The sequence below is a fragment of the Monodelphis domestica genome, chromosome 1 (assembly GCF_027887165.1).
Source record: "Monodelphis domestica isolate mMonDom1 chromosome 1, mMonDom1.pri, whole genome shotgun sequence".
NCBI lineage: Eukaryota > Metazoa > Chordata > Mammalia > Didelphimorphia > Didelphidae > Monodelphis > Monodelphis domestica.
The window spans coordinates 309477288-309499301 of NC_077227.1; the positions used below are offsets into that span (position 1 = coordinate 309477288).

Here is a 22014-nt window from a genome sequence, read left to right on the forward strand (position 1 = left end):
GGGAAGTTCAAAAATAGGGGGAAGAGTTTGGTGGAGAGGGAGGGGCAAGATAAGAGAAATCTGTTTGTTGAATGAAGTACCTCAGATATCCAGTCAGATATTTAAGAAATAGTTTAGTGATGTAAGACTGGAGCTAAAGAGAGTAATTAGAGCTAGATGAGTAGATATGAGAATCATCTGCATAGAGATGATAATTAGAGAAAGAAATATGTCCTTACCAAGAACTAGGTTCTAGACCAAAACCTGCATTATGGATTGGTAACTAAGGCAATTGAATCCAGAACAGGTGTCAGCTAGAAAGGGGTCTTTAAGAGATTATTTAGTCCATCCTCCCTCATTTTAGAAGGAAAATGAGACCCAAAGAAAAGGGGCTGGCCAAAGTTATAAAGAGAGTTGGTTAATGGCAGAGCAGGGTTTCCAATTACTAGTAAACTTTTCACTGTACCATTTTACTGTGAGTAAGTAGTTAAGGGTTGAAATGATTTGTGTAATCCAATGTATCTTCAAAGCCATGTAAGTCAGTGCTTTTATCTCACCTCCTTTTACTGTCTTCCAAAACCTCTCTTCTCTTGTGTGTGTGTGTATAATGCTTAGTTCTGGAGTCCCCAAATCTTTCTTGATTTTACTCAACCCCTAAAACTTCCATAGTTTTTCTCTTTAAGGCTAAACTAAATTGTTTCTCTACATTCTTGAAAGCTTAGCAAAGTCTGACACTTCTTTTCCTCTTACTACTCCCTTGAAACTGCTCTAAAGTTATAGTTGTCCCTTGCTATATATTGTGGTTCACTTAGCACAGCTTCACTGTATTGTGGGTTTAAAAAATAATCTAATTCTGTATCATGGAGTTTTTGCTATATCACAGGATTTTGCAGATGAATACTGTACACTTGTGCGAGTTTGCCTATATGAGATTGTACATGGCACACTATTGGCTAATTGTAGCATCAATGTCTGCTTTCCCATAACTTTGCAGATTTTCACCTGTCATGGGGGTATCTGGAATATAACTCTTGTGATAGGTTATTGTACTCCTTAATCACATCAAATCCATTGGATTTTTAAAAATTTCTATCTTTCAGACTATCATCTTTTCCCATACATAGTTGTTCTTTGATTTCTTCTTAAAAAATAATAAAAAAAAAAACCCAACCCATACTGTGTATTGGTTCCAATGTAGAAGAGAGTGGTAAGGGCTAGGCAATAGGGGTTAAATGACTTGCCCAGGGTCACACAGCTGGGAAGTGTCTGAGGCTAAATTTGAACCCAGGATCTAGGTCTCTAGGCCTGGCTCTCAATCCACTGAGCTACCCAGCTGCCTTCTTTGATTTCTAAATGACAAGGTAGTTTTAACCTCTATTATTCCTTCTTTCTCCTTTGCTAGTTTGTCTTCCAATTTCCTATCTGTATGTTTCCAAATACTTATCTTCACAACTTTTCTTTCCCAGACCTTTCCTTTATATTCTTCACTTTGGTGATCTCATCAATCAAATTAAATATTACCTCTTTGTAGGTTTAAGTTAGATTTAGATAGTCTTTAATATCTTTCAGTTTGAGCTCCAATTTTGACTGCCAAATTAAGAGTAATTAGAATTGCTTTTAATTAATTCTATTTACTGAACATCTATGGGCACCTGTACTCCCAATCCTCCTATTCCCCCCAAAACTGGTATTATAACCTCCAGTGGCCCATTCCCAATGGACAGCTTTCTTATATATTGCTTTATTTAAAACTAAACATAAAAGCAAAAAAAAAAGTTACAAAGTTAATGAAGTTAAAAAAAAATTACAACACATGGTGGATATGTTGGACCAATTGCTCCAAATGTTAAATACTTATCCCTGCTACATACAGTGATTTTACTTGGTGTAATGATGTTTTTGGTGATTGTTGCTTTCATCGCCTGCTTTAGGAAGTAAAATTTCTATTTTAAAGTAATTGAAACTATTACTCAAACGTGAAATATGAAAATTACTTACAATAAAATAACACTTTGGGTAGTTTTTTGGGAAAAAAGATCTGGGGAGGCTAATAAAACAACAGTTTAGATTTTTTTGCTTTGGAAATTATTGTACTATATTATAAATGACTATCTCATTTTCCATCAAATGATTTTTTCCCCCCAAAGGGGGGGGAATACTACATTAACACCAAGTAATGTATTATTAGCTCAGATAAAGCTAGAGAGGGTTTGTATCAAAATGGCTTGGAAATAGCTCTCTATTGCCTATTAGATCTGCAAATGCAGGCTTTCTGACTAGTCTTCCCCAATTCTCCTTGCAAAGAATCCAGTGTGTGGACCTTGTTCTCTCAGCTTTGCTCTTTGCACACGAACTAGGAAATGTCTGCACATGGTGTCTTTCTCCAGTGCCTTAGAATCTGTAGGTTTGGTTGGAAAAGTTGTTTCCTCACTTAGGAGGAAGAAGGGAACAGATTATGGGGAGAGGGCAAAGAAGTTTGGGGCCCTGGAATGAGAGTCTAAGTTAGCATGGTAGGTAAGTTTCTTCCAGGAGAAAGAAAACACTGAAATGATCTGTATAGATCCTGGCCCCCATAGGGGGTAGGGAACTCCCTTGTCTACATGGTTGTGCCCCCCCCCCCCCCCTCCACTGAGCTGGCTGGGTAGAAGAGAGAGGGGTTAGTAAGTTGGTGTTTTGACCTAGAAAAATGGTCATGTCCTTGGACAGATTTTTCAGTGCAAAGCTCTAGGAACTTTTATACATAGATAAGGAAAAAAAAAAGACTAATGGAGGTCCCAAGTGATAAGGTAGCTGTGTAGTAGCTGCAAAGAGAAATAAGCAAGCGAAGTGTAGTGCTCGCAATGTAAACAGCTTCCTAAGGTTCAAAGTTTGATATAGAAACCTAGTAAAAAGTATCTTTATTCTCATGTAAAAAAAATTGCATTCCTTGTTGATGCCTTAAGAAAATACAAAAATACTTTGTACACTATAAAGATCATTTTTCTCTTTAAATTTCTTGCAATGCCATAGCAAAAATAATACATTGTCTTCAGTATATAAGTTGGATAGAGTAGGGAAAAAATAAGACTATCCTCATAATGGATGATTCTTTCTGAAACACTCAAGGCTTAGGGTTAGGGTTGGATAGGCTCAGAAATTGATAATAGCCACTGGTAGGCCTGTTGCATGAGGGCATGGATGATCTTAGTATTTTTTTATCAACAGTCAAAACCAGTGGATCTGAAGAAATCATATCACACAAGTAATATTTGATTTCCTGGGGGGTATCATTGAGTGGGGCCTTAGCTCTTAGGAAACATTCAGAATGCACAAATGAGGGAAAGCCTCAAGTTGTCTGTTAGCTGAGAGGATTCTAGTATAAGTTTGGATCAGAACTGGAAGTTGATACTAAAGGTTTAAGTGAGGTTTGAGGTTTATCTGTGGGTTTTAAGTGTCCATACTTCACCTAAACTTCCCCTTAATCAAGACTTGACTATAACAAGTCTTTAACAAATGGTTTTCAACAGCTAGACCTGAAAATGTGGAAGAAATTCTTTTAAGAAAATAATTTGTCTGAGGACTGCTGCTGATGAGCAGCCTCCGGCCTGGCTTTCTGCATCTTGGCTGTCAGGCAGCATTAGGATCTCTGTGTTCTTCATTGTGTCTTCAGGGCATGTTTCTGAGGAAATTTGGAGGTTTCTAGGAAGCACCTTGAGCAGTTAAGGCAAACTGCCCTTGAATGAAATGACCTGAACTTGTCCCTGCCCTCTTGGAGAATAACTTGTGGGCTTTCCCTCAGTATGAAATTTATGGCAATTAAAGCAATAAATGTTTCCTCTGCGTTTACACAGGACCCTTGGCCAGACTAAAACAGTTTGGTTATCTGTAAACAATGTTTTCCTGTCCATTGAACAAGAAGCTTTTTTGTTCTTCATCGTTGCTGTGCTGAAGACTCTTAGATCTTTGATGTGTAATTTTTGAGGTGCCTCATTTCTCTTTTCCTCTTTCCAGAACGTACTATAGGAGGGGAGGCATGCCTAGTGGGAACAAGGCTCAGCAGTGTCTTAAAGCGAAAGAATCAGAAACAAGAAAAAACTAGGAAGTTGTGGGCATTTGGCTAATTAGTACTACTTTATATTTTATAGCACTTTGTGTAGTACTTTTTCATATCTGTTATCATATTTGAAGAACAGATATTATTCCCATTTTATAGATGAGACAACTGAAATTCAGACACTAGTTTGCCTGAGACCACAGTAACTCATTAGGTAGTAGTAGGAACTGAGGCTAGTGCATGTAAGTGTTCTGAATCCAAGTCCAGCATGCCTTCTGCTATACCATGCTTTTAAAATCCAATCTGGACATAAAAGGGGGGGGCTGGCTTATGAGAACATTTTGAAATTGGTCTGACCACTCTCCTAAACAGCTTGACTGCCGGGGCCCCACAAGTTGGGCAGTGTACACACAATATAAAGGCCAGCACTATGAGAAAGTGGGGGGATGGGAAGGTGGCTTCAGGCCAGTTTCTGTTTGATTGTCTGGCTCTTGACCACCTGTGGATGAAGCAAAGCATCTTATGCCTTTGGTCTTTGTGTCCTGTTGCTGTGATGCTTGTATGCTGCTGAAGATTCATGGAAGGACTGCTGGAGAGCTGGGGGCTGAGAATCACCTTGCTGGGAGTCCAACCCCAGGAGGAGTAGGCTTGAGATGGAGAGAGAGGGAAAAGGGACAGTTTGGTGGTCTGTGTGCGTAATCAGTGGGACTGGTGAGTTGGTCTGGGGTAAAAGCAGGGCGAACATATTGGAGGGCATCCAGAGGGGATGGAGGGGAATCTATAGCACTGCCATCTGAAGAAATTGGGCTGGTGCAGCGTCCTTCTCCTTCTCCTTGTAAGTACCGAATGCATTTCTTTTTCCTCCTAAGAATAGCGAAGAGAGTTATCTGTAAGCAAAGGATTGAACTGACAGTCATCCACCTCAGATTTTATAAGTGTGTTGTCACTACAAAAGGGCAAAACTAACTGTAGGGACTAGATAGATCCCCTATTCCCTTTCATCCCTCCTAGAGACTACCTGCTATGAAGCCATCTTAGAAGCTGTTGCTTCTTGGTAGCAAGTTATGTGCTACTCTTTCCATTAGGTGGCAGCCTAACTGCTTTGCAGATTTTAGAATTCCCCCCCATAACCCAGTTTTTTCTGCAGTGTTAAAAAAAAATTCCAGGGTATGCTGTTCTTTAGGAAGCCATAACTCTAAAAGTTAGTCTTTGTCTGCCTGATTCAGGTTATTCAGGAAAGAGTGGCTTCAAGAGAATAATTTTAGGGAGAATGTTAATAGGGAATAGGGAAATATTCAAATCTTAACCATAAACGTGCTGGCATTGCAGCTGATAATTTTCTCAATACCTCAAAGCCAATTTATTTTCTCCCCTAAAACCATTCTGCCTTCTCACTTTTTATTCCTTTTAGTATTTTATTCCATTTAGTAAACTTTTTCTAGTTACTCTGCTACAAAGGTAAAGGTAGGGATTTCTGTGACTTCTTTTCTTTATAGTAGTCTTGATTTTTTTCCCCCTCTGGCATCTGCATCCAGCCTTTCCCATTTATGTTGCTGTTACCACTATCTCCTTCAGGCTTTTATCTTTTTCCCTGGGATGATCATAATAGCCTATCTCCCTATTCTTTCCCCAACCAATTTCCTTCACATCATTATTTGTCGGACCATATTCTTAAAACTATTCAGTGACTTCAAACCGTCTGTACTTTCTTAAATTGTCATTCAAGGCCCTACACAATTTGGCACTGTTCTAGTCTATCAGTCTAAGCCTCTAACCTTCTTCTCTATACTGCTTCATACAGATCGGATTATTTGCTGTGTCCTTATACGTCTGGTGTCTTTGCCTAAAACAGTTAAAATAGCCTTTTCAGAGTTGTTCATATTCTCTATACCTGAAATGCCCTTCCCATCTCTATCAATTGAAATCCTACCCATCCTTCAAAAGGTAATGCTATCTGTTCCATGTTGGTTAACTAGTACTTCCTAGTTAGAAGCTAATTCTTTTTTAAGAACTGCTGTAGCATTTTGATTATGCCTCTAATACTTGTATGCTGTTATGCTTGCACTTCATCTCTAATATCCATTCCTAACTTTTCAATCCTGTAGAGGCCATCATCAATTTCCTATTTGTCAGTCACTTTCCATTTAGCCATTCTTCACCATAGTTGCTCAAATCCTCTTAATGCTGGCCCAACCCTTTCCCTGGGCAGAAATCCCCAGTTTTATTATTTTACTGGTATAGGAGATTCCTAAGAGAGGCAGCAGCTTCCCCCTACAGAAAACTTTTAGGGGCTTACAAGTGATTCCTAGAGCAATAAGAAGTAAAACAACTTGTTCCTATCTATAATAGTATCTATAACATTTATAATACTACAATTCCCTGATAGTCTTAGCCCAGCTTTTAAAATACCCATCATAATCCTGCAGCTACAGCCTATCTTCCCAACTTCATTTCATACTACTATTCTTCACAAACTCTTCTCCTTAAAGTTGGGCTACTGATTGACAACCTCAGCTTCCTGTGTTCATGTATTTTTCCCCCCAAGCTATTCGTTCTTGGAATGTATTTCTCCCCCCCCCCCCACACACACACTTTGGTTTTCAGATTCCCACGTTGCCTTCAATGATCTTCCTCCTCTCCTTGCCTCCAACTAAAAGCACCCTTTTTTAGATACCCCAAGAAGAAAATGACAAACCACTTCAGTATCTGCCAAGAAAACCCCAAATAAGGTCACAAAAAATTGTTCATGACTAAAAAATAGGTGAACAATTTTTTCAGATAGCTCTTTGAATATATTTTCTAGATTTCTTAATTTGCCCTCATTTTTCCCTACCATTTTATGTTGTGGAAATTCTCTAGTGGAATATGGAAGCTCCCTAAGATCGAGGACTGTGCTATTTATCTTTGTAATACCTGCTTTTTTAGCACAGTTTCTCACATATAATAGGTGTTTTGTAAACTGCTTATTTGAATTGTTGCATTTTCCCCCCAGGGGTAGGTGCCACTGAGGGAAAGGACTGTGTCTTGTTTTTTCTTGTCTTCCCTGTGCCTATTTCAGGAAAATGCCATTTAAAGTAGATACTAGTAAATTGTTGATTTTCTTTTTCTTCTCTGCTTAGCTTAGCTAGAGTGCTGATCAAAGGCTGTCTTCTCAACTTAGTATATGAGGTTCCAAGAACCTATGCTGCAAGGCCTTAGCTTTTTAGAGGACCTATGGATAGTGTTAGTTTCACTAAAGGCACAAGGTATAGCAAAATGACAATAAATATTATAAGGAGAACACTAATTCAGCCTGGAGAACCCAAGGGAATTGAGAGATTTCCAGGGAATCTTGAGAGCTGGTGGATTTGAACTACAAATTTGGATGGCAGGACAGAAAGTAAAAGGTAAAAGTATAATCAATGTAATATGCTTGGTGATCTGTGGGTAGAAGAGCCCTATGCCTAAAATGCAAAGCCCTAAAGCTATGATGGTAAACCTATGGCATGCATGCCAAAGATGGCACACAGAGACCTCTCTGTGGGCATGTCCAGGCCCCTGGCTTGGCCAGCTTGCATCTTGGCCCTGTCCCTGAATGCAGGGGTGGGTGGGGTATGGCACACAATGGGGGGGGGGGCATGGCACAGGGTTCCTAAAAAGTTTCAAAAGGTTTGCCATCACTGCCCTAAAGGAATGTGAGTGCTGTCACTGAATTTCTCTGTACCCTGCTCAATTAAAAGGATTAGTACTGAAGAGCAGAAGGAGACTCAAGGGAAAACTTCCTTCTTTGACCAAAGGCAACTCCTTTAGAGAAAACAACTTCCCTTGGTTCTTACTAGAATTTGTCTCCCCACTATCCTATAGCTTGGATTTGATTCAAATGTTTTTTAAACAACAAACACCTTGAAAGACTTTGGGAATCTCTAGCTGGACAGACTTCTCTTGACTGCAGAGCTTGTCTTGGGGAAAATAAAGGTGGGTGAGAGAGAAGGAAAAGTATGGAGAGGAAAAAGAGAGGAATGTGTTTTGCTCTTTATTATCATGTTGCCATTACTTACCAGGCATTGTCTCAGTTTTTTTGTTGCTGTTGAGAGGAATGGTCTATTAGAAGTCACCCAAAGTTAGTGGGCCCTTAAACTTGTCCAACTTGAAGATCATTTTTGTTTTAGGGAGTTTTGTATTTAAAAATATTGAGAACATACACTTTGTCTGCTTATAAAAAGTTTTTCCTGTGCACATTTTTCCCCACAGTTATTTCTCTTACTCTGAATTTCTCTTGCACTAAAGGTCAAAGTCAATGTTTAACAACTGGTTCTCCATATATACAAGATAAACATTTAAGTTTAATATGTATTAACATTTTTATCTCTGCTAATTTTTGAGGTGTAAATGTTCACACTGAAAATTTTGAGTTCTAGTAGACCCCTATCTAGCTTTTATGATTCTATGCCAATCTATCTAACAATTTACTCCCTTATATTTGCTAGTCATTTTATAGATATAGATGTGAATCTTGTTTTTTAAATTAAGCAGTCAGAATCTTAGTGGTAATCAGCTCTCCCCCACAGCTCAATTCAAGGCTAGGTAGGCATGTGGGAACTTATTAAAAGCTTGTTGGATTAATCAGTGGGCCAAGGATTAAAGAATGTACCTTCCTTGATCATACATGAGGCAGCTAACTCACTGGCAGACCAGGTAGATTAGGAATGTATTTCTCGGCATTCTTTCTCTCCACTGTGTGGAAATGTTTATGAAGTTTTAATTGAGGCAAGAGTCCAAGCTTTGTCACTGACTCATTCTGTGATAATATTATAATTTATTTCCTTTCCCTAAGATCTACTTTTCCTTCTCTGTGACATGAAAGGGGTTAAACTGCTGAATTGGGCACAATGTTAGGTATTTGGTAAAAACTCAATTGATTTTCCAGAGCCTTGATTGGTAGGATTTTATAGCTGGAAAGTGACCTCAGAGAGCATCTTACTCTTAATTCCCTCAGTTTGCTGAGGAAGAAACTGAATACTAGAGGGAGGACAGTAATTTGCTCAAGATTATTTATATTGTTGTTCAATCATTTTCAGTTGTGACTTATTCTTTGTGACCCCATTTGAGATTTTCTTGGCAGAGATACTGGAGACCATTTTCTTCTCCAGCTCATTTTACAGATGAGGAAATAGAAGGACACAGGGTTAAGTGACTTGCCCAGGGTTCCATAGCCAGTAAGAATCTGAGGTAAGATTTGAATTCAGGAAGATTAGTCTTCCGATTCAACTACTGAGCTATTTAATAACTGACTCACAGGATTATACAGGTATTAAATAATGGAATTAATATTTGAATCCAGGTCCTCTGACTACAAATCTAATGATGTTTCTTCTGAATCCACTAGTTCAGATTTACACACTTTCTTTAGCAGTCAAGCCTTTTCCTCTTAAGTCTAAACTAGGTATGAAATAGCCCACCCATAGGCCAGAGATTTATTGGTCAGTACCTTATATTAACGAGGCCAAGAGTTTTGGCTATTGTCTCCTTTAGTGCCCAATATAGAACTTCAAGGAAGAGTGCCTGCTGTGAGTGAGTATTCTATGCTTGCTGGTTCTAATCCTGCTGAGGCCCTGGTTCTGGTTTTTGGGTTTTTTTTGTTGTTGTTCACTTGTAAGTTGTGGATCCTGGTTCTGCCATGCCTACTTCTTTTGGGTGTTACATTTTCCCAATTTAATCAGCATGTCAGGGAAACTTAGAGAATGTGAATGACCACAGCCAGATGTTGACTCACTCACTAACACTGTATGTAGTACAGTGGAACGAGGGCTACATTTACACTCAGTTTCTGTTTATTGAATCCCTGCTCCTCTACTTATTCAAATGACCCTAGAAACAAATGACTTAATTTCTCTGGTTCTTGATCCATAAAACTAGAGAATTAAGACTAGATGGCCTCTATATTTCATTCCAGCTCTGCATTTATGATCCTCAAATTAATTTACTCAGCATCTGTTTCAAGGCTAAAAGACCTCATTTCTAAGTAGGGACATTAAAGCAATCACTGCAGTGTAACTTCTCCTTAGCCCTGACCATCATGACTTTTTCATCTTCTCTCTTAATAATCCACCTGATAACATAAACAAACAAATAAATAAGTAATCTTCTGATTATTTGCCAATCCTGATTGTTCCTGGTTAGTGTATGTTTTAGATTCTTAGCCCCTTGGAAGATATTTCTTTATCTGGCTCTCTGGATGGCCCAGAAAAGGGGCTTCAGCTTGGGGTTGAAGTGAATCCCTGCAGAACAGGAGATACTTAGTTTTGAGCTCATCTCTTAGAGGTGCCATTTTCTTTTTTGCCTGAACTAAGGTTATTAGTGAGGAGAAAAAGATCAGAGAAGCAAGTTTTCAGGCAGAGAGAAACCTTGGCAGAGGTTAGGGCTTAAGCTGATATAAACAGATGAAGGAGGAAGGAGTTAGTGCTTGGGGTCAGTGAACCAACAGTGTGATCTGTCTAATTCAAAGGACATTATCTTATCCTCTCCCCATCACCCAGGGACCCCTATCAATTTCATAATAATTCTAGGGGTGCCTTGAATTTTTCTGAGGGGCTAAGATCTTAGGAATCTCTAATGGCTAGTCTCAAATGGAGAGTCTAAAATTTTCTAGAGAAAATGGTTTCTCTCCCAATCTCTAGCTTTGAATTGGAGTCTGCATCTCTTCTAAAGCAAAATGGCATTTTTTTTCTCCTTAAGTCATATACCCAACTTATTTATATCTGTTGTTGGCATATCCTCCCAGCCATCTAGGCTTCCTTGCTCTCATCTCTACCCCTACCCTCAACTAGTCAGTTGCCTAGCTGATTCCACAATTTTTCTCACCTAAGAACATTGCCTCTCACTTGGAATATTGCATTGACACGATTTCCTTGTCTCAAGTTTTACCTTTTCTCCAATTAATTTTTGACCTGGGTAACTGCTTTGGTAATGTGCTGCCATTTAATAGTAGCTCCTTTTAATGCCTTTTATAGAAAGTCTGAATTACTCTGGCAACCTTCCTCTGCCTTTCTTACCTTACCCCAAACATTCTTTACATCAGCCTGGCTAGTTTCCTCCCTGGCTTTTTACCCTCATTCTTGTTTCACACAGTTCTCCCTGTATGAAATGCCTTCTATCTATCTGCATTCCAACTCACTTTAGATTCTACCCACTTTTCAAGGCCCATCTCAAGCCTCATTTCTTTCAGGAAACCTTCCCCAACTTCTCTAGCCCACAGGGATCTCTTTTTGCTACACTAAACCTACTTAATACTTGTTTGTTTCCACTCTTTAGTAAAAGAGTATTCCAAAAGTCTTAGTGTAGTCTTAAGCTAGTAAAACTCAAAACTATACTGACTTCAGAGAACCCTCACATAAGTTTTTATTGTTTGTTCAACAAGTGCTTAACTGATACTTGAAGACTTGAATTTTACCTTCTGTTTATTAGGAATCCTATTTTGGAAAACGAGGATGCCTATGGCTTTCTTTAAATTTGGGTAGGCATTGGTGAGTAGTGTGGGAGCAGGGGGCAGTGGAGCAGGAAGGCGGAGAGGAAGAAGAAATCTTAAACAGGAGGGGATAAGATAGGTATATGACTGACTTCTAGGGATGCCCTAGGGGGGCAGGGCTCATGCAGTATAGCTTCTGGTATGCATCCCCCAACCCCTTCCTGGAAAGCAGGTTCAGGGGACACAGACAGGGAAAGGGGAAGGGAGAAGATACCCACCTGCATGGACCGCACCAGTCCGTCTGCTGGTTGAGGCCAAAGCGAGCTCGACATTTCTTAGGAGAGCCAGGGTCTGCCCATACAAGCATGCGAGGTGAGGCAAGTTGGAGAGCAGGCAGAGGCATTGGGGATATATGGGGCAGGAGGAGAAAGGTGGGAAGGAGTAGGAGAGAAGAGGCAACATCCATTTTAGCTACTCATCAAAATATAAAAACCTAGACCACACATATCCGTTTTGCAAAAGCAGTATCACTCCAGCAGGAAACCTGAGTTGAAAAAAATGAGGTTAGTCTGCAGGCAAAAGCAGAGCCTCAAGCAGGACAGCAGAAAAAAAAGGGTGGGGAGGCCTCAAACTGGAGTCTAATTTCTAATTCTAATCCTCCCCTTGGGACATAACCTCTGATTCCATTTCCCTGGTGCCAAAAAGAGTATAAATCAACAGGTATCACACCATCTGGGTAGTGGTCAGAGCTAGTCTTGCTTTTTCAGTTGGACCAAGAAGAGCATATTTCCTTCACTCCCTGCTCCTTTAATATAATATTGAATTTGGAGACAGATGACCTGTATTCAAACTTGATTTTGCTACTTCCTATGTAACTTTGGGCAAATCTCTTTCCTTAGTTTTCTTCTTTGACCTCAGAGGCTTTTTAGGTGAAAAAGAATCCTTTCTACAATATTCCTAACAAATGACTGTTTAACTTTTATTTGAAGCCCCCTCCCATGAGGAGAGGATAACCTTGTGAAACAGCAGTTCTTTTCACTTTTGGCACACATTAATTGTTTGAAAGTTGGAAATTTGTTTCTGAGCAGTCACACTATTTCCCTCCCTTTCCTCCTCCCCTCATTATTTTCTAGTTCTGCACCCTAGGGGCAAAAAGACAAATTAGAACAATACTTGTTCCACAGGGATAGTCCTTAAGATACTTGGAGACTACTTTCATGAATCCCTTAATTCTTCTCTTCTCCAGGTTGGACATTACCAGTTCCACATAGGAAAAACAGATCTTGGGAATAACATTACTTTCAGCCTTTTCTTTCACCATGCTTTTCATAATATTTACTAGCTTGTCTATGCTCTTTCTAAAATTAGGTGCCTGGAATTGAACACACAGTACTCCTGAAAGTGATCTGAGAAGGGAAGAGGGTCTAGGGGCCTCTCTTAGTAAAGCCTAAGATAGCATTACAAGATTGAGCTTTGTGACAAGAGGTCACACCTTTGATTCATACTGAATTTGCAGTCCACCCCTCTTTCCCATGGGAAATGTTGTCTAGCCATGCCTCCCCTAGGGTTTTTTTTTAAATGAAGCAAATTTTTAAACTCATGTAGCACTTTATATCTGTTCTGTTAACTTAAATTAAATTCAGCCCATTGCTTTTTAGCTTATCAAGGTATTTTGGGATTCTGACTCTCATATAACAAGGAAGCGGACTCTCCCACTTTTGTATCATCTGTGGATTTTTTAAACATGCCACCTACACATTTGAGGAAATAATTTCCTGGGGCCAGGATCTAAATGCTGAGGTTTTCCATTGTACATCTCTGTTCAAGTTAATGATGACAACCAGCCTACTAATGATTACTCTTTGGGGTACAGTCATTAAACAGTTTTGTATCCATCTAGCCAATTTGTTGTATTCATCTTATTTTTAAGGATGGCACACGGGACTTTGCCAAGTGCTTTGCTGTAATCCAAACATACTTGGGCATTCCCCTGATCTAGCAACATATCAAAAAAAGAAATAAAAGTTGTTTGGCTTGAACCTTACTTTGTCTTAGAATCAATATTTCTATTGGTTCCAAGGCAGAAGAGCAGTAAGGGTTAGGCAGGGAGAGGAGGGGGTAAGTGACTTGTGCTCAGGTCACACAGCTAGGAAATATCTGAGGCTAGATTTGAATCCAGGACCTCCTATCTCCAGGCCTCGCATTCTATCCACTGTCCTACCTACCTGACCCCTTGAACCTTTTTTTTTTAAATTATTACTTCCCCTTCTAAATATCCACAAGTTATTTTTGCTATGATCTTGTCCAAATGAGTAATCCTTCCAGTGGCTCAGATTATAGCTGTCATTGGGCCTTCTACATATCTCTTGTCCATAACTTCCCCCCAAAAATCTTCACAGAAAGACTCCTGTTGGACCTCTGAATCCTCTGATGTGTGAAAGTCCAGCAAGCGAGCTGGACTTGGGAGTTGGGAATATATGGATTCAAATCCCATCTTTGACACTTATTGGAGTGGTAGTTAATTTAGTGATCCACTAACTTCTCTGAGCCTGTTTTCATTATATGTGTGATAGGGTTATATTGTGATGCTAAAACAAGATAATGTACTCTTAAAAGCACTTTGTAAACTCTAAGGCACGATTGTGTTATTTTTGGTTACCGGTGGATCATGTAGGTTCTCCATTTGATCTTGCTAAATAACTGGCTCACCTTTTTGAGTCATTTTTTGGGAAGATGATCGTTTGCATTCTTTGGTGATATGTTGCAGTCCACTCATGCCATAATTTATAATTCTTGGAAAACTATGATTCTATTTCTTGTAACCACATGGTATATCTAAAAGAATATTTATGCTAGAAAGATGCACCTTTATTTTAGGGATAAGATTGGAGGCATTAAAAGCACTTTGAAATTTCTCCAAAGCAATTCTGCCTGCCTTCTTCATTTTTAGTTCTAGGCCCATTCACATCTCCATTATCTGTTAAAGATATACATATTGTTGGTTGGCTACCCAAATGCCTATCATAGTTCGGACATTACAGTCCTCATCTTCTTGGGTTTTTTCTTGGATGAATAGTTATGTTGGACTCTTAAGTGATTTTTGATCTCAGGAGATTCTGCAGTATTCCAGAGCCTGAGGCAATCATATGCAAATAAGAGAATCCAGGGAACCTTGCTGTATCAATTTGATCTGGACTTTGCACTAGCTGAATCTATGTGTCAGCGGCAAATTATTATTTTTTTTTGCCTCCTTTGATATTAAAAATAAGAAGGCTATCAAAGTTATTTTTGTTGTTAATCTTTTAAGAAATTTAATGACTTTAATTAACATATACATGGGAGACACCTTGTTAGATGAGAGCTTTTAATACATATTTTCCTGTAATCTTTGCAACTTTCATTAAGTTGTAATTAATCTGAACTATGAAAGCCTACTTGCACCTTCTCTTACCTTCCTCAGGAATGCGGTGTTAAATTATGTTATTTTTAATATGTTATTTTTAGATAAAAGATTTCATAGCTAATAGGAAAGCAGGCATTTGATATTCTTTTGATTGCCTGTTTGGTAAAAATAAATTGAAGGTATTTACAAACTGCCCTTTTGAAATGATATAGTCTGGAATATTGCCAGAAATGAAAGGTTTTAAGCACATTGAACTATATATACTTGGTAGACTTTACTCTCTTCCCTTTTTGAAAATCAGGACATAATTTATCCCTTCTCCCGAGTCCTTTGACATTTAGACTTAGAGATCACATCTACCCATTCTTTCAGTAACCTGGGATATGATTTGTCCAAGTCTCATGATAGTGAACTCATTGAAAGTAGCTGTGTGCTCTTTCACCATCGCCTATCTTGGGTTTCAGCTCCTTGTTAACTGTTTTTGTTCTATATCTCCCAGTCTGAAGATCATTCTACTTAGCCAGAAATACCAGAAACAAAATAAAGAGGTGAAATAGTTTTGTCTTCTCTTATCATTATCCTGTCTATTCACAAAAGTATTAGTATCCCTTCTTTGATCTTCTTCTTCCCCATACTTTTAAGCCTTTTTTCTATTTCATATTTATCACTAGTTTTCCATTGAGCTCTGACATTCAGCAACCAGTTCTTCTTTGTTGGTCAAAAATGAGTTCTAAAATGGAAAGTTTCCTTTTTCATTTTTTTCCCTTTTGATGAAGTTTTATTATTAAAGTAAATCCATAAATTAGTTGTAAAAATCCAGATAGTTTAAGACCCCAATCACTTACTATGTTTTACCTCTATGTAAGATCTGTGTTTTTTTTTCTGTAACTTTTATCTATTCTAGAACTATACTTTCAAATCTCAGTGATGTTAGTGAAGCCAAATTTGCCTCCTCCTAAACAAAGATTACTGATTTACTGTATTTTCCATATTTTGTACATCTGTTTATAGACATCTAAGGTGATTAATTTTTTTGCTTGCTTCTTCTTGGATATTGTCTTCCTGTTTCGCTATTCTTTGAAAAAAGACTTGGTAGATATTAGTTTTCCCCATCTCACTCCATGTTTAACTTAAATCCCTCCTGATTAGATTTACAAGATTTTTTGTAAATAAAATTTTTACCAGCCCTTGTTAGGACAAGATTGATTATATTCCTACATTGTTATGGTCCAGAAATCCAAACTCTATTCTTAGGCATAATCTCAACAAGGTACTGATTTCCCAAAGCAGCCTTTCTCTTTAGATGCTTCTACCTTCCATTGGAAGTAATGATCAAAACCTAATCTAGCCCTAAGCTCTTTTGGTTTCTTACCCAGGACTTCCTAATTCCTAGCAAGCTTTCTAAGTGCCTTTGGTGGTATCATTAGTGATAGTTCTTAAGTTTGACATATATTGTAAAGCTCTCTGTCATATGCTTATCCACATCTAACTCTGCCACTTGACTCTTCTGCCTGTAACTGCTTGCTTCTATAGCTCTTCTTGCTCTAGAAGATGACCCGGTGACCTCTTTTTTGGTGCCATATCATGGTTACTTGGAGAATAAGAAACTTCTCTCCTTTTTGGGAAAAGTCACATGCCTATTAATTAGGCTAAAAATATACATTCTTCTCTTCCTTTTTTTGTATTGCATCCTTCTACCCTCCAACCTCATGATGGGTCAGTATTCCCCTTTGCCTCTTTGTATAATTTTTCTTTGTTTTTACCTTGCAGCCCTTCTTCCAGGCTTTCAAGGAACACTTCATTCTCCCTGGTAACCTGGAGTGTAGAGAGGCATTCCTCCAGCCCTTTCACCTTCTCCCCTAGGAGGAAGACCGACCTGAACTTAGTGTATTTGTAGCTATTACTCTTCATCAGCAGAAATACAAACCTAATATACATTCCTGAGAATCACTACAAAATTCCCCATACCTTCCATACTTTTTGAAAGCCAGATTTCCATTCTATTTCCTTTCTTGTTCTCATTGTTCTCTTATAGCTAACTCCTGTGGCAAACTGCTTCCTTGCCCTTTCTGTCCCTTTGATGGGACTCCTAAGTAAGCCTTTGGCAATTATCATTTCTGCTAATTCCATTGTGCAGCAAGAGCTGCCATCATCTTTCCTCTGTGTAATCATCTTAAGGAGAGATAGAATTTTCAGCAAGGTTTTACAGATGCTACCTTTAGATCCTACCTTGCAGTCTTTATTCTACACTCGGTCATTTCTATCATGTTTTTAGTGTATGAAAATGTAATAACCTATGTTAATCTATTAGAATGTAAGCTCTTTGAGGGTAGAGACTTCCATTTTTTCCCCCCTCAGCATTTAGAGCTTAGTAGGTGATTAATAAATACTTGAATTTGAATTGAATTCTGTGGCAGCTATATTCAGAGTAGTTGTTCTTAACTGGGTGTATGAACTTAAAAGAAACAAATAAACAAACAAATAAATATATATATATATATATATATATATATATATATATATATATATATATATATATATATATATATATATATATAAAATTATTTCAATATAATTTGTTTCCTTTCTAATCCTATGTATTTAATCACATTATTTTGAGAATGGGGCTAATCAATATCACGAGAGTACCAAAGGAGTTCCCGAGACAAAAAAGGTTAAGTACTCTGGAAGTATCTCTTAATTTTCTTCCATTTTAGATATCCTGGTTACCTATTCCACATATGACTGGGATGTTATAGCTTAAGGAAGCCTTTCTTAGACTAGTTTTACTTTATTAGAGATAGAGAGTTGAGCAATAAATTCATATTTACTACTATGGTATTAACCCTTTATAGACCTGAAGTGTCTCATTAACTTGCCATAACAAATCAAATTCTTTGGTTGTGTAGTAGGATAGGTTAAGCTAGTGGAGATAACAATGTGGGATGTACACATTATCTTTAAAATTGTGTCCCTTCCTTGTTTATACTGGCCAAGAGACAGCCACTATATGGGGAAGGGTTCCTTTTTTTATAGAGGTGGTAACATGATCAAATCTAGAAAGAAGACCTGTTAGCCTTTTTGAATGGTATCATTCATCATTCACATGACCAAATCCAACCATCATGAAAATCTAGGAGGGACTTGGTGAGGCACTAGTTGCTCAGAGTGATTATCAATATAACTTTATTTCAGTACAATCATTTTTGTGCAGGGGATAGATCCCACATTCAGCAATTCCACTAACTCAACAGTGAAAACTTTGGCAAAGTATTTCCCATCTACAGGCCTTTAGTTTTTCTTGTCTGCAAAGTGAAATCATAGGATTTGATGGTCTCTAAACTAAAATCCCTTTTTGCTCTAGTATCTTAGAATTCTACCACAGAGATGAATAAATTTGATGAACTGGCAGCTGGCCTACAAGGTGTGAGATATGTCAGGGTAGGACCTCTACTGCCTCTACAATACTTTTTAGTCTGTGGCTGATGCCTTAAATTCTACCAGTCTCTTGTTAGACGGAAATTCTCCATCCCTTTAGGTCAAGGCATTGCTTCCTATTAAAAGGCGGACAACCCAGGGGAAGGGAGCACATGACATTCTAAGGACTGTGGTTGTTAAGACATTAGCTTATTTCTGTGAATAAGTTGATTAAGGTTCTTTCAATGAGATATTGCTCCCAGGGAGTAGGTTTGGATAGGTTGGAGGATTGATAACCACTAAGCATCTGGGGGGGGGGGGGGAGAGAGAGAGAGTGAGAGAGAGAGAGAGAGAGAGAGAGAGAGAGAGAGAGAGAGAGAGAGAGAGAGAGAGTGTGTGTGTGTGTGTGCACACGCATGTGCGGTGTGGAAAAAAGGGGAATTCTAGAGTGGAGAGAAGATACATTTCAACTACTCTACCATTTAACTTAAGGCCAGTCTTGCCTGTATAATACTGTGGTCAAAATCAGTAGCAGTGGTTCTATTACACATGGACTCACAAAACTTTAAAAAAAAAAAATTGTTTTTACCATCTGGTAAGTTATGCAAAGTTATGCAAACATGGAATGATTGATCCCCAAAGAATAAGAATGGATAAGTAAATTGTTGATTCCTCTAGGCCAGTGGACTGGGAACTTAACTGCAGCCTATCTTACACAGCACTAGGAATCTAAGGCTCTCTCCCTTTTCTGGAGACCCCTTTTTACCTTCCTTTATTTTCTACCCCTCACCCCAGTCACATTGGATGTCTATGGGCATGCCTCACCTGTGTTTGATTCTTGATGCTTTTCTCTTGACCGTCTTTTCTTCTTCCCCTGCCAGGAGAGAGGACAGAATTTTAAAATTTGAATGCTAAGGTGTAAAGAATTGGGGCTTAATCCTAGTCAGGCTAGGGACATTAAACCCTCCCATTCATTAGTCATATCCCTTTCTCTCTAAATCTTACCTAGATCTAGTCTATCACAGCACTTCTGATGTAGGAAAGAGAATAGCAGCTAATGAATGCTTTTTCTGTCATAGCACCTTAGTAAATTTCTTGGGGTATGGAGTATCCTGATGCAACATTTACAAAGGGCCAAAAGTTTAAAAGTCATTATCTTTCTCTTTTCTGCCATATTTACTCTTTTTCTTACTCCTATTTTTTTTCTCTAGGCTTGACTGTACTCCAAGGGCGGCAGACCATAATATATGTTGTTTTAAAGATAAAACAAAGCAAAGATTTTTTTAGGTACCAAAAAACTCACAGAGTGATAGGGACTTAGAATTTAGCTCTTGAAAGGAGGCTTTGAGATTACCTAGACCAACCTCCTCATTTTACAGAGAAGGAAACCATTTAAGAACTGGGATTCAAACCCAGGTCTTCTGATGCAAACCAGAGTTCTTTCTTGCTCCAGTACACTTAATCTTATTAGTCCACAATGTAAATGCCAGACAAAATAGCTAATGCAATTCTTCATCTGAAGGCATGTGATAATCTTACTGGTCTAAATCAGATGTAGAAAATTATATCCACTTCTCTAGGCGCCTTGTTTTAGGAATGTTAAAACTAAAATGGCAGGAGCCCAGATATACCAAACAATGGGAGGATGAGCTGGAGGAATATTTAATCTGACCAGAGGGTAGGATTTGAAAGGCTATCTTATGGAAGAGGGATTGAATTTGTTCTGGTTGTCTCCAGAAGGTAGAATTAGGAGCAGTGGACAGTAGTTGTAGGGAGAGTAAGCAAAAAACTTCCACTAGAGCTATTTGATAGTAGTAGGTGTGAGTCCTCTATTTCTGAAATTCTTTTAAGTAGAGGTTGAATGGTCACTTATTGATGATGATTTGTAGGACAGGATTCTTGTTTTGAGTAAGGATTGGATTAGATGAATTCCTCTAAATTCTCTACTTTTGTCACTATGCTGTATACTTCCATGTTACTCATCTAAGCCTCTTAGAGAAGGCTGTGGGGCAGGGCTTTCCCTTACTGTCTTTTTCTAATATCTTTCTAAATATGTATCTAATATATTTCTAGATTAATTTAGTATTATTATACACTCTCATCTCCCATCTGACCATCATCTCTCCTCCTACCCTTCTAGGCTGCATTTGTTTTCTCTGTGTTTTGGACAGTTGTCTTTCTGCTATCTCTATTCTCTCCCTCTGTTTTTTCTATCATCTGTCACTGGATATTAAGAAGAGAGAAGTCATGTACCCTTTTCCTCACCTGTCCTTCACAGAGAGAGAAGGCATGAAAGGATGGGATGAAAGCCCAATCAAGCCTTTTCAAATAGGAAGAACTCGGATGAATTCTACATCTACCACAAGGTCTTCAGTCCAACACTCACATAATTGTCTCGGGCTGACCAGCCAGGATAGAGCTGCATATGGAGTTGCCGTTCCTTTCGGGCCAGTTCATAATACTTGGCTTGTTCTTCTCGAGATAGTGCATGCCACTGAAATGGAACATGGGTGTTTACAGTGATTACTTGGGCCCAGCCAACCTCACCCTGAAGGTCTGACCTTCCTTAGCCCTTCTCATTAGGAGAAGGCTCCTTTTATATTTTCTAGCTAGTCTAGCTCTTACCCTTCTCCCTAGGATCTGGTTAATGGCTGCACTCTCCTTGAGTGTGCATTCTGCGATGACTTTGGCCCGCATTTCCTTCATGTACAGCATGAATGCATTCAAGGGCTTTTTAATGGTTGGCTTCTTAGCTTCTTTCTCCTGCTTGGCTTCTGATGGAGGTTTCCTGGCAGAGGCCAGGGTGGGTGGATAGAAAGAATTGAATAAAGATAGCATGAGGGGGATAAATAGCATCATGGCATTTAAATTACCACCCCTCCCATCCCTACTCCTGAGCAAATTGCCATAAAGAACTAACCCATTAGGAGCTGACAGACCTTTGGGTTTTAGTTTCCTCACTGTGAAATGGGAATTACTATTATCCCCTTTCAGGGAATATTATGAGCCAAATAGAAGAATATCCAAGATGGGTTCTAAATCTAAGGCAAATCTATTATTATTGTTGAACCTCATACTGCAGAGTAGATTTTGAAAATTTTCATTTAAATAAGATTTTTGTAAATCAGGTCCTATTTGACAACTCATGAAGATGACAGTGGCTATTATTTACAGGAATACTTTTGGGAGGTGAAGAGTTCCTTTGTAAAGTGAATCATCACCCCTCCCTCCCCCAATTTATTGTTTGCATTAAACAAATTTCTGCTTAGGTCAGGTTTATTTGAGATAAAGAGATGGTATGCATGTGGTAATATTTGCTCCTCTAGCCCAGAAAGGGGGGAAGCATCTGGCCTAAAATCACAGAACAAGTCAGGGGTAATATCCATCCTTAGAGCTAGAAAGAATTCACTTTAGATTAAACTGAAGTTTCAACTGGAGGCAAGTGGGTTATTGCTTCATCCCTGATCTCTTTCTGGGCCAAAATCTTGACTGGCCTGACTCTCATCTTGTCCCATCAGATTTGGTTACATATGCTGAAACCCCAAGGCCAGGCATATATTTTTTAAAAATCCTTAACTTCTTCTGTCTTAGAAGCAATACTTGGTATTGCTTCTAAGGCAGAAGAGTGTCTCTAGACCTGGCTTTCAATCCACTGAGCTACACAGCTGCCCCCTGAGAAGCTAGACATATTAATTAGATTCTAGGCAGGCTAACATAGATCCCTGGATAGGAAATTCC

The 22014-nt window shown here is 38.7% G+C and overlaps 1 protein-coding gene across 11 annotated transcripts in view; it reads right to left on the reverse strand.

Moving 5' to 3' along the window:
- Positions 1-1704: 1704 nt before the first annotated feature.
- TCF7 (transcription factor 7) overlaps positions 1705-22014 on the reverse strand; it is a 120371-nt gene continuing 100061 nt past the window's right edge. For 2 of the 11 annotated variants that reach the window (XM_007473396.3, XM_007473397.3), the window contains 6 exons: positions 20902-21064; positions 20663-20770; positions 19102-19150; positions 16623-16718; positions 11735-11807; positions 1705-4876 (listed from right to left, as the gene is read on the reverse strand). In XM_007473396.3, coding sequence (XP_007473458.1) covers positions 4624-4876; positions 11735-11807; positions 16623-16718; positions 19102-19150; positions 20663-20770; positions 20902-21064 — 742 coding nt within the window. In that variant the 3' untranslated portion in view covers positions 1705-4623. Of the gene's footprint in view, positions 4900-11734; positions 11808-16622; positions 16719-19101; positions 19151-20662; positions 20771-20901; positions 21065-22014 lie in introns of all 11 variants that reach the window. The other 9 variants (XM_007473398.3, XM_007473399.3, XM_016427690.2 and 6 more) reach the window with 8 other exon arrangements.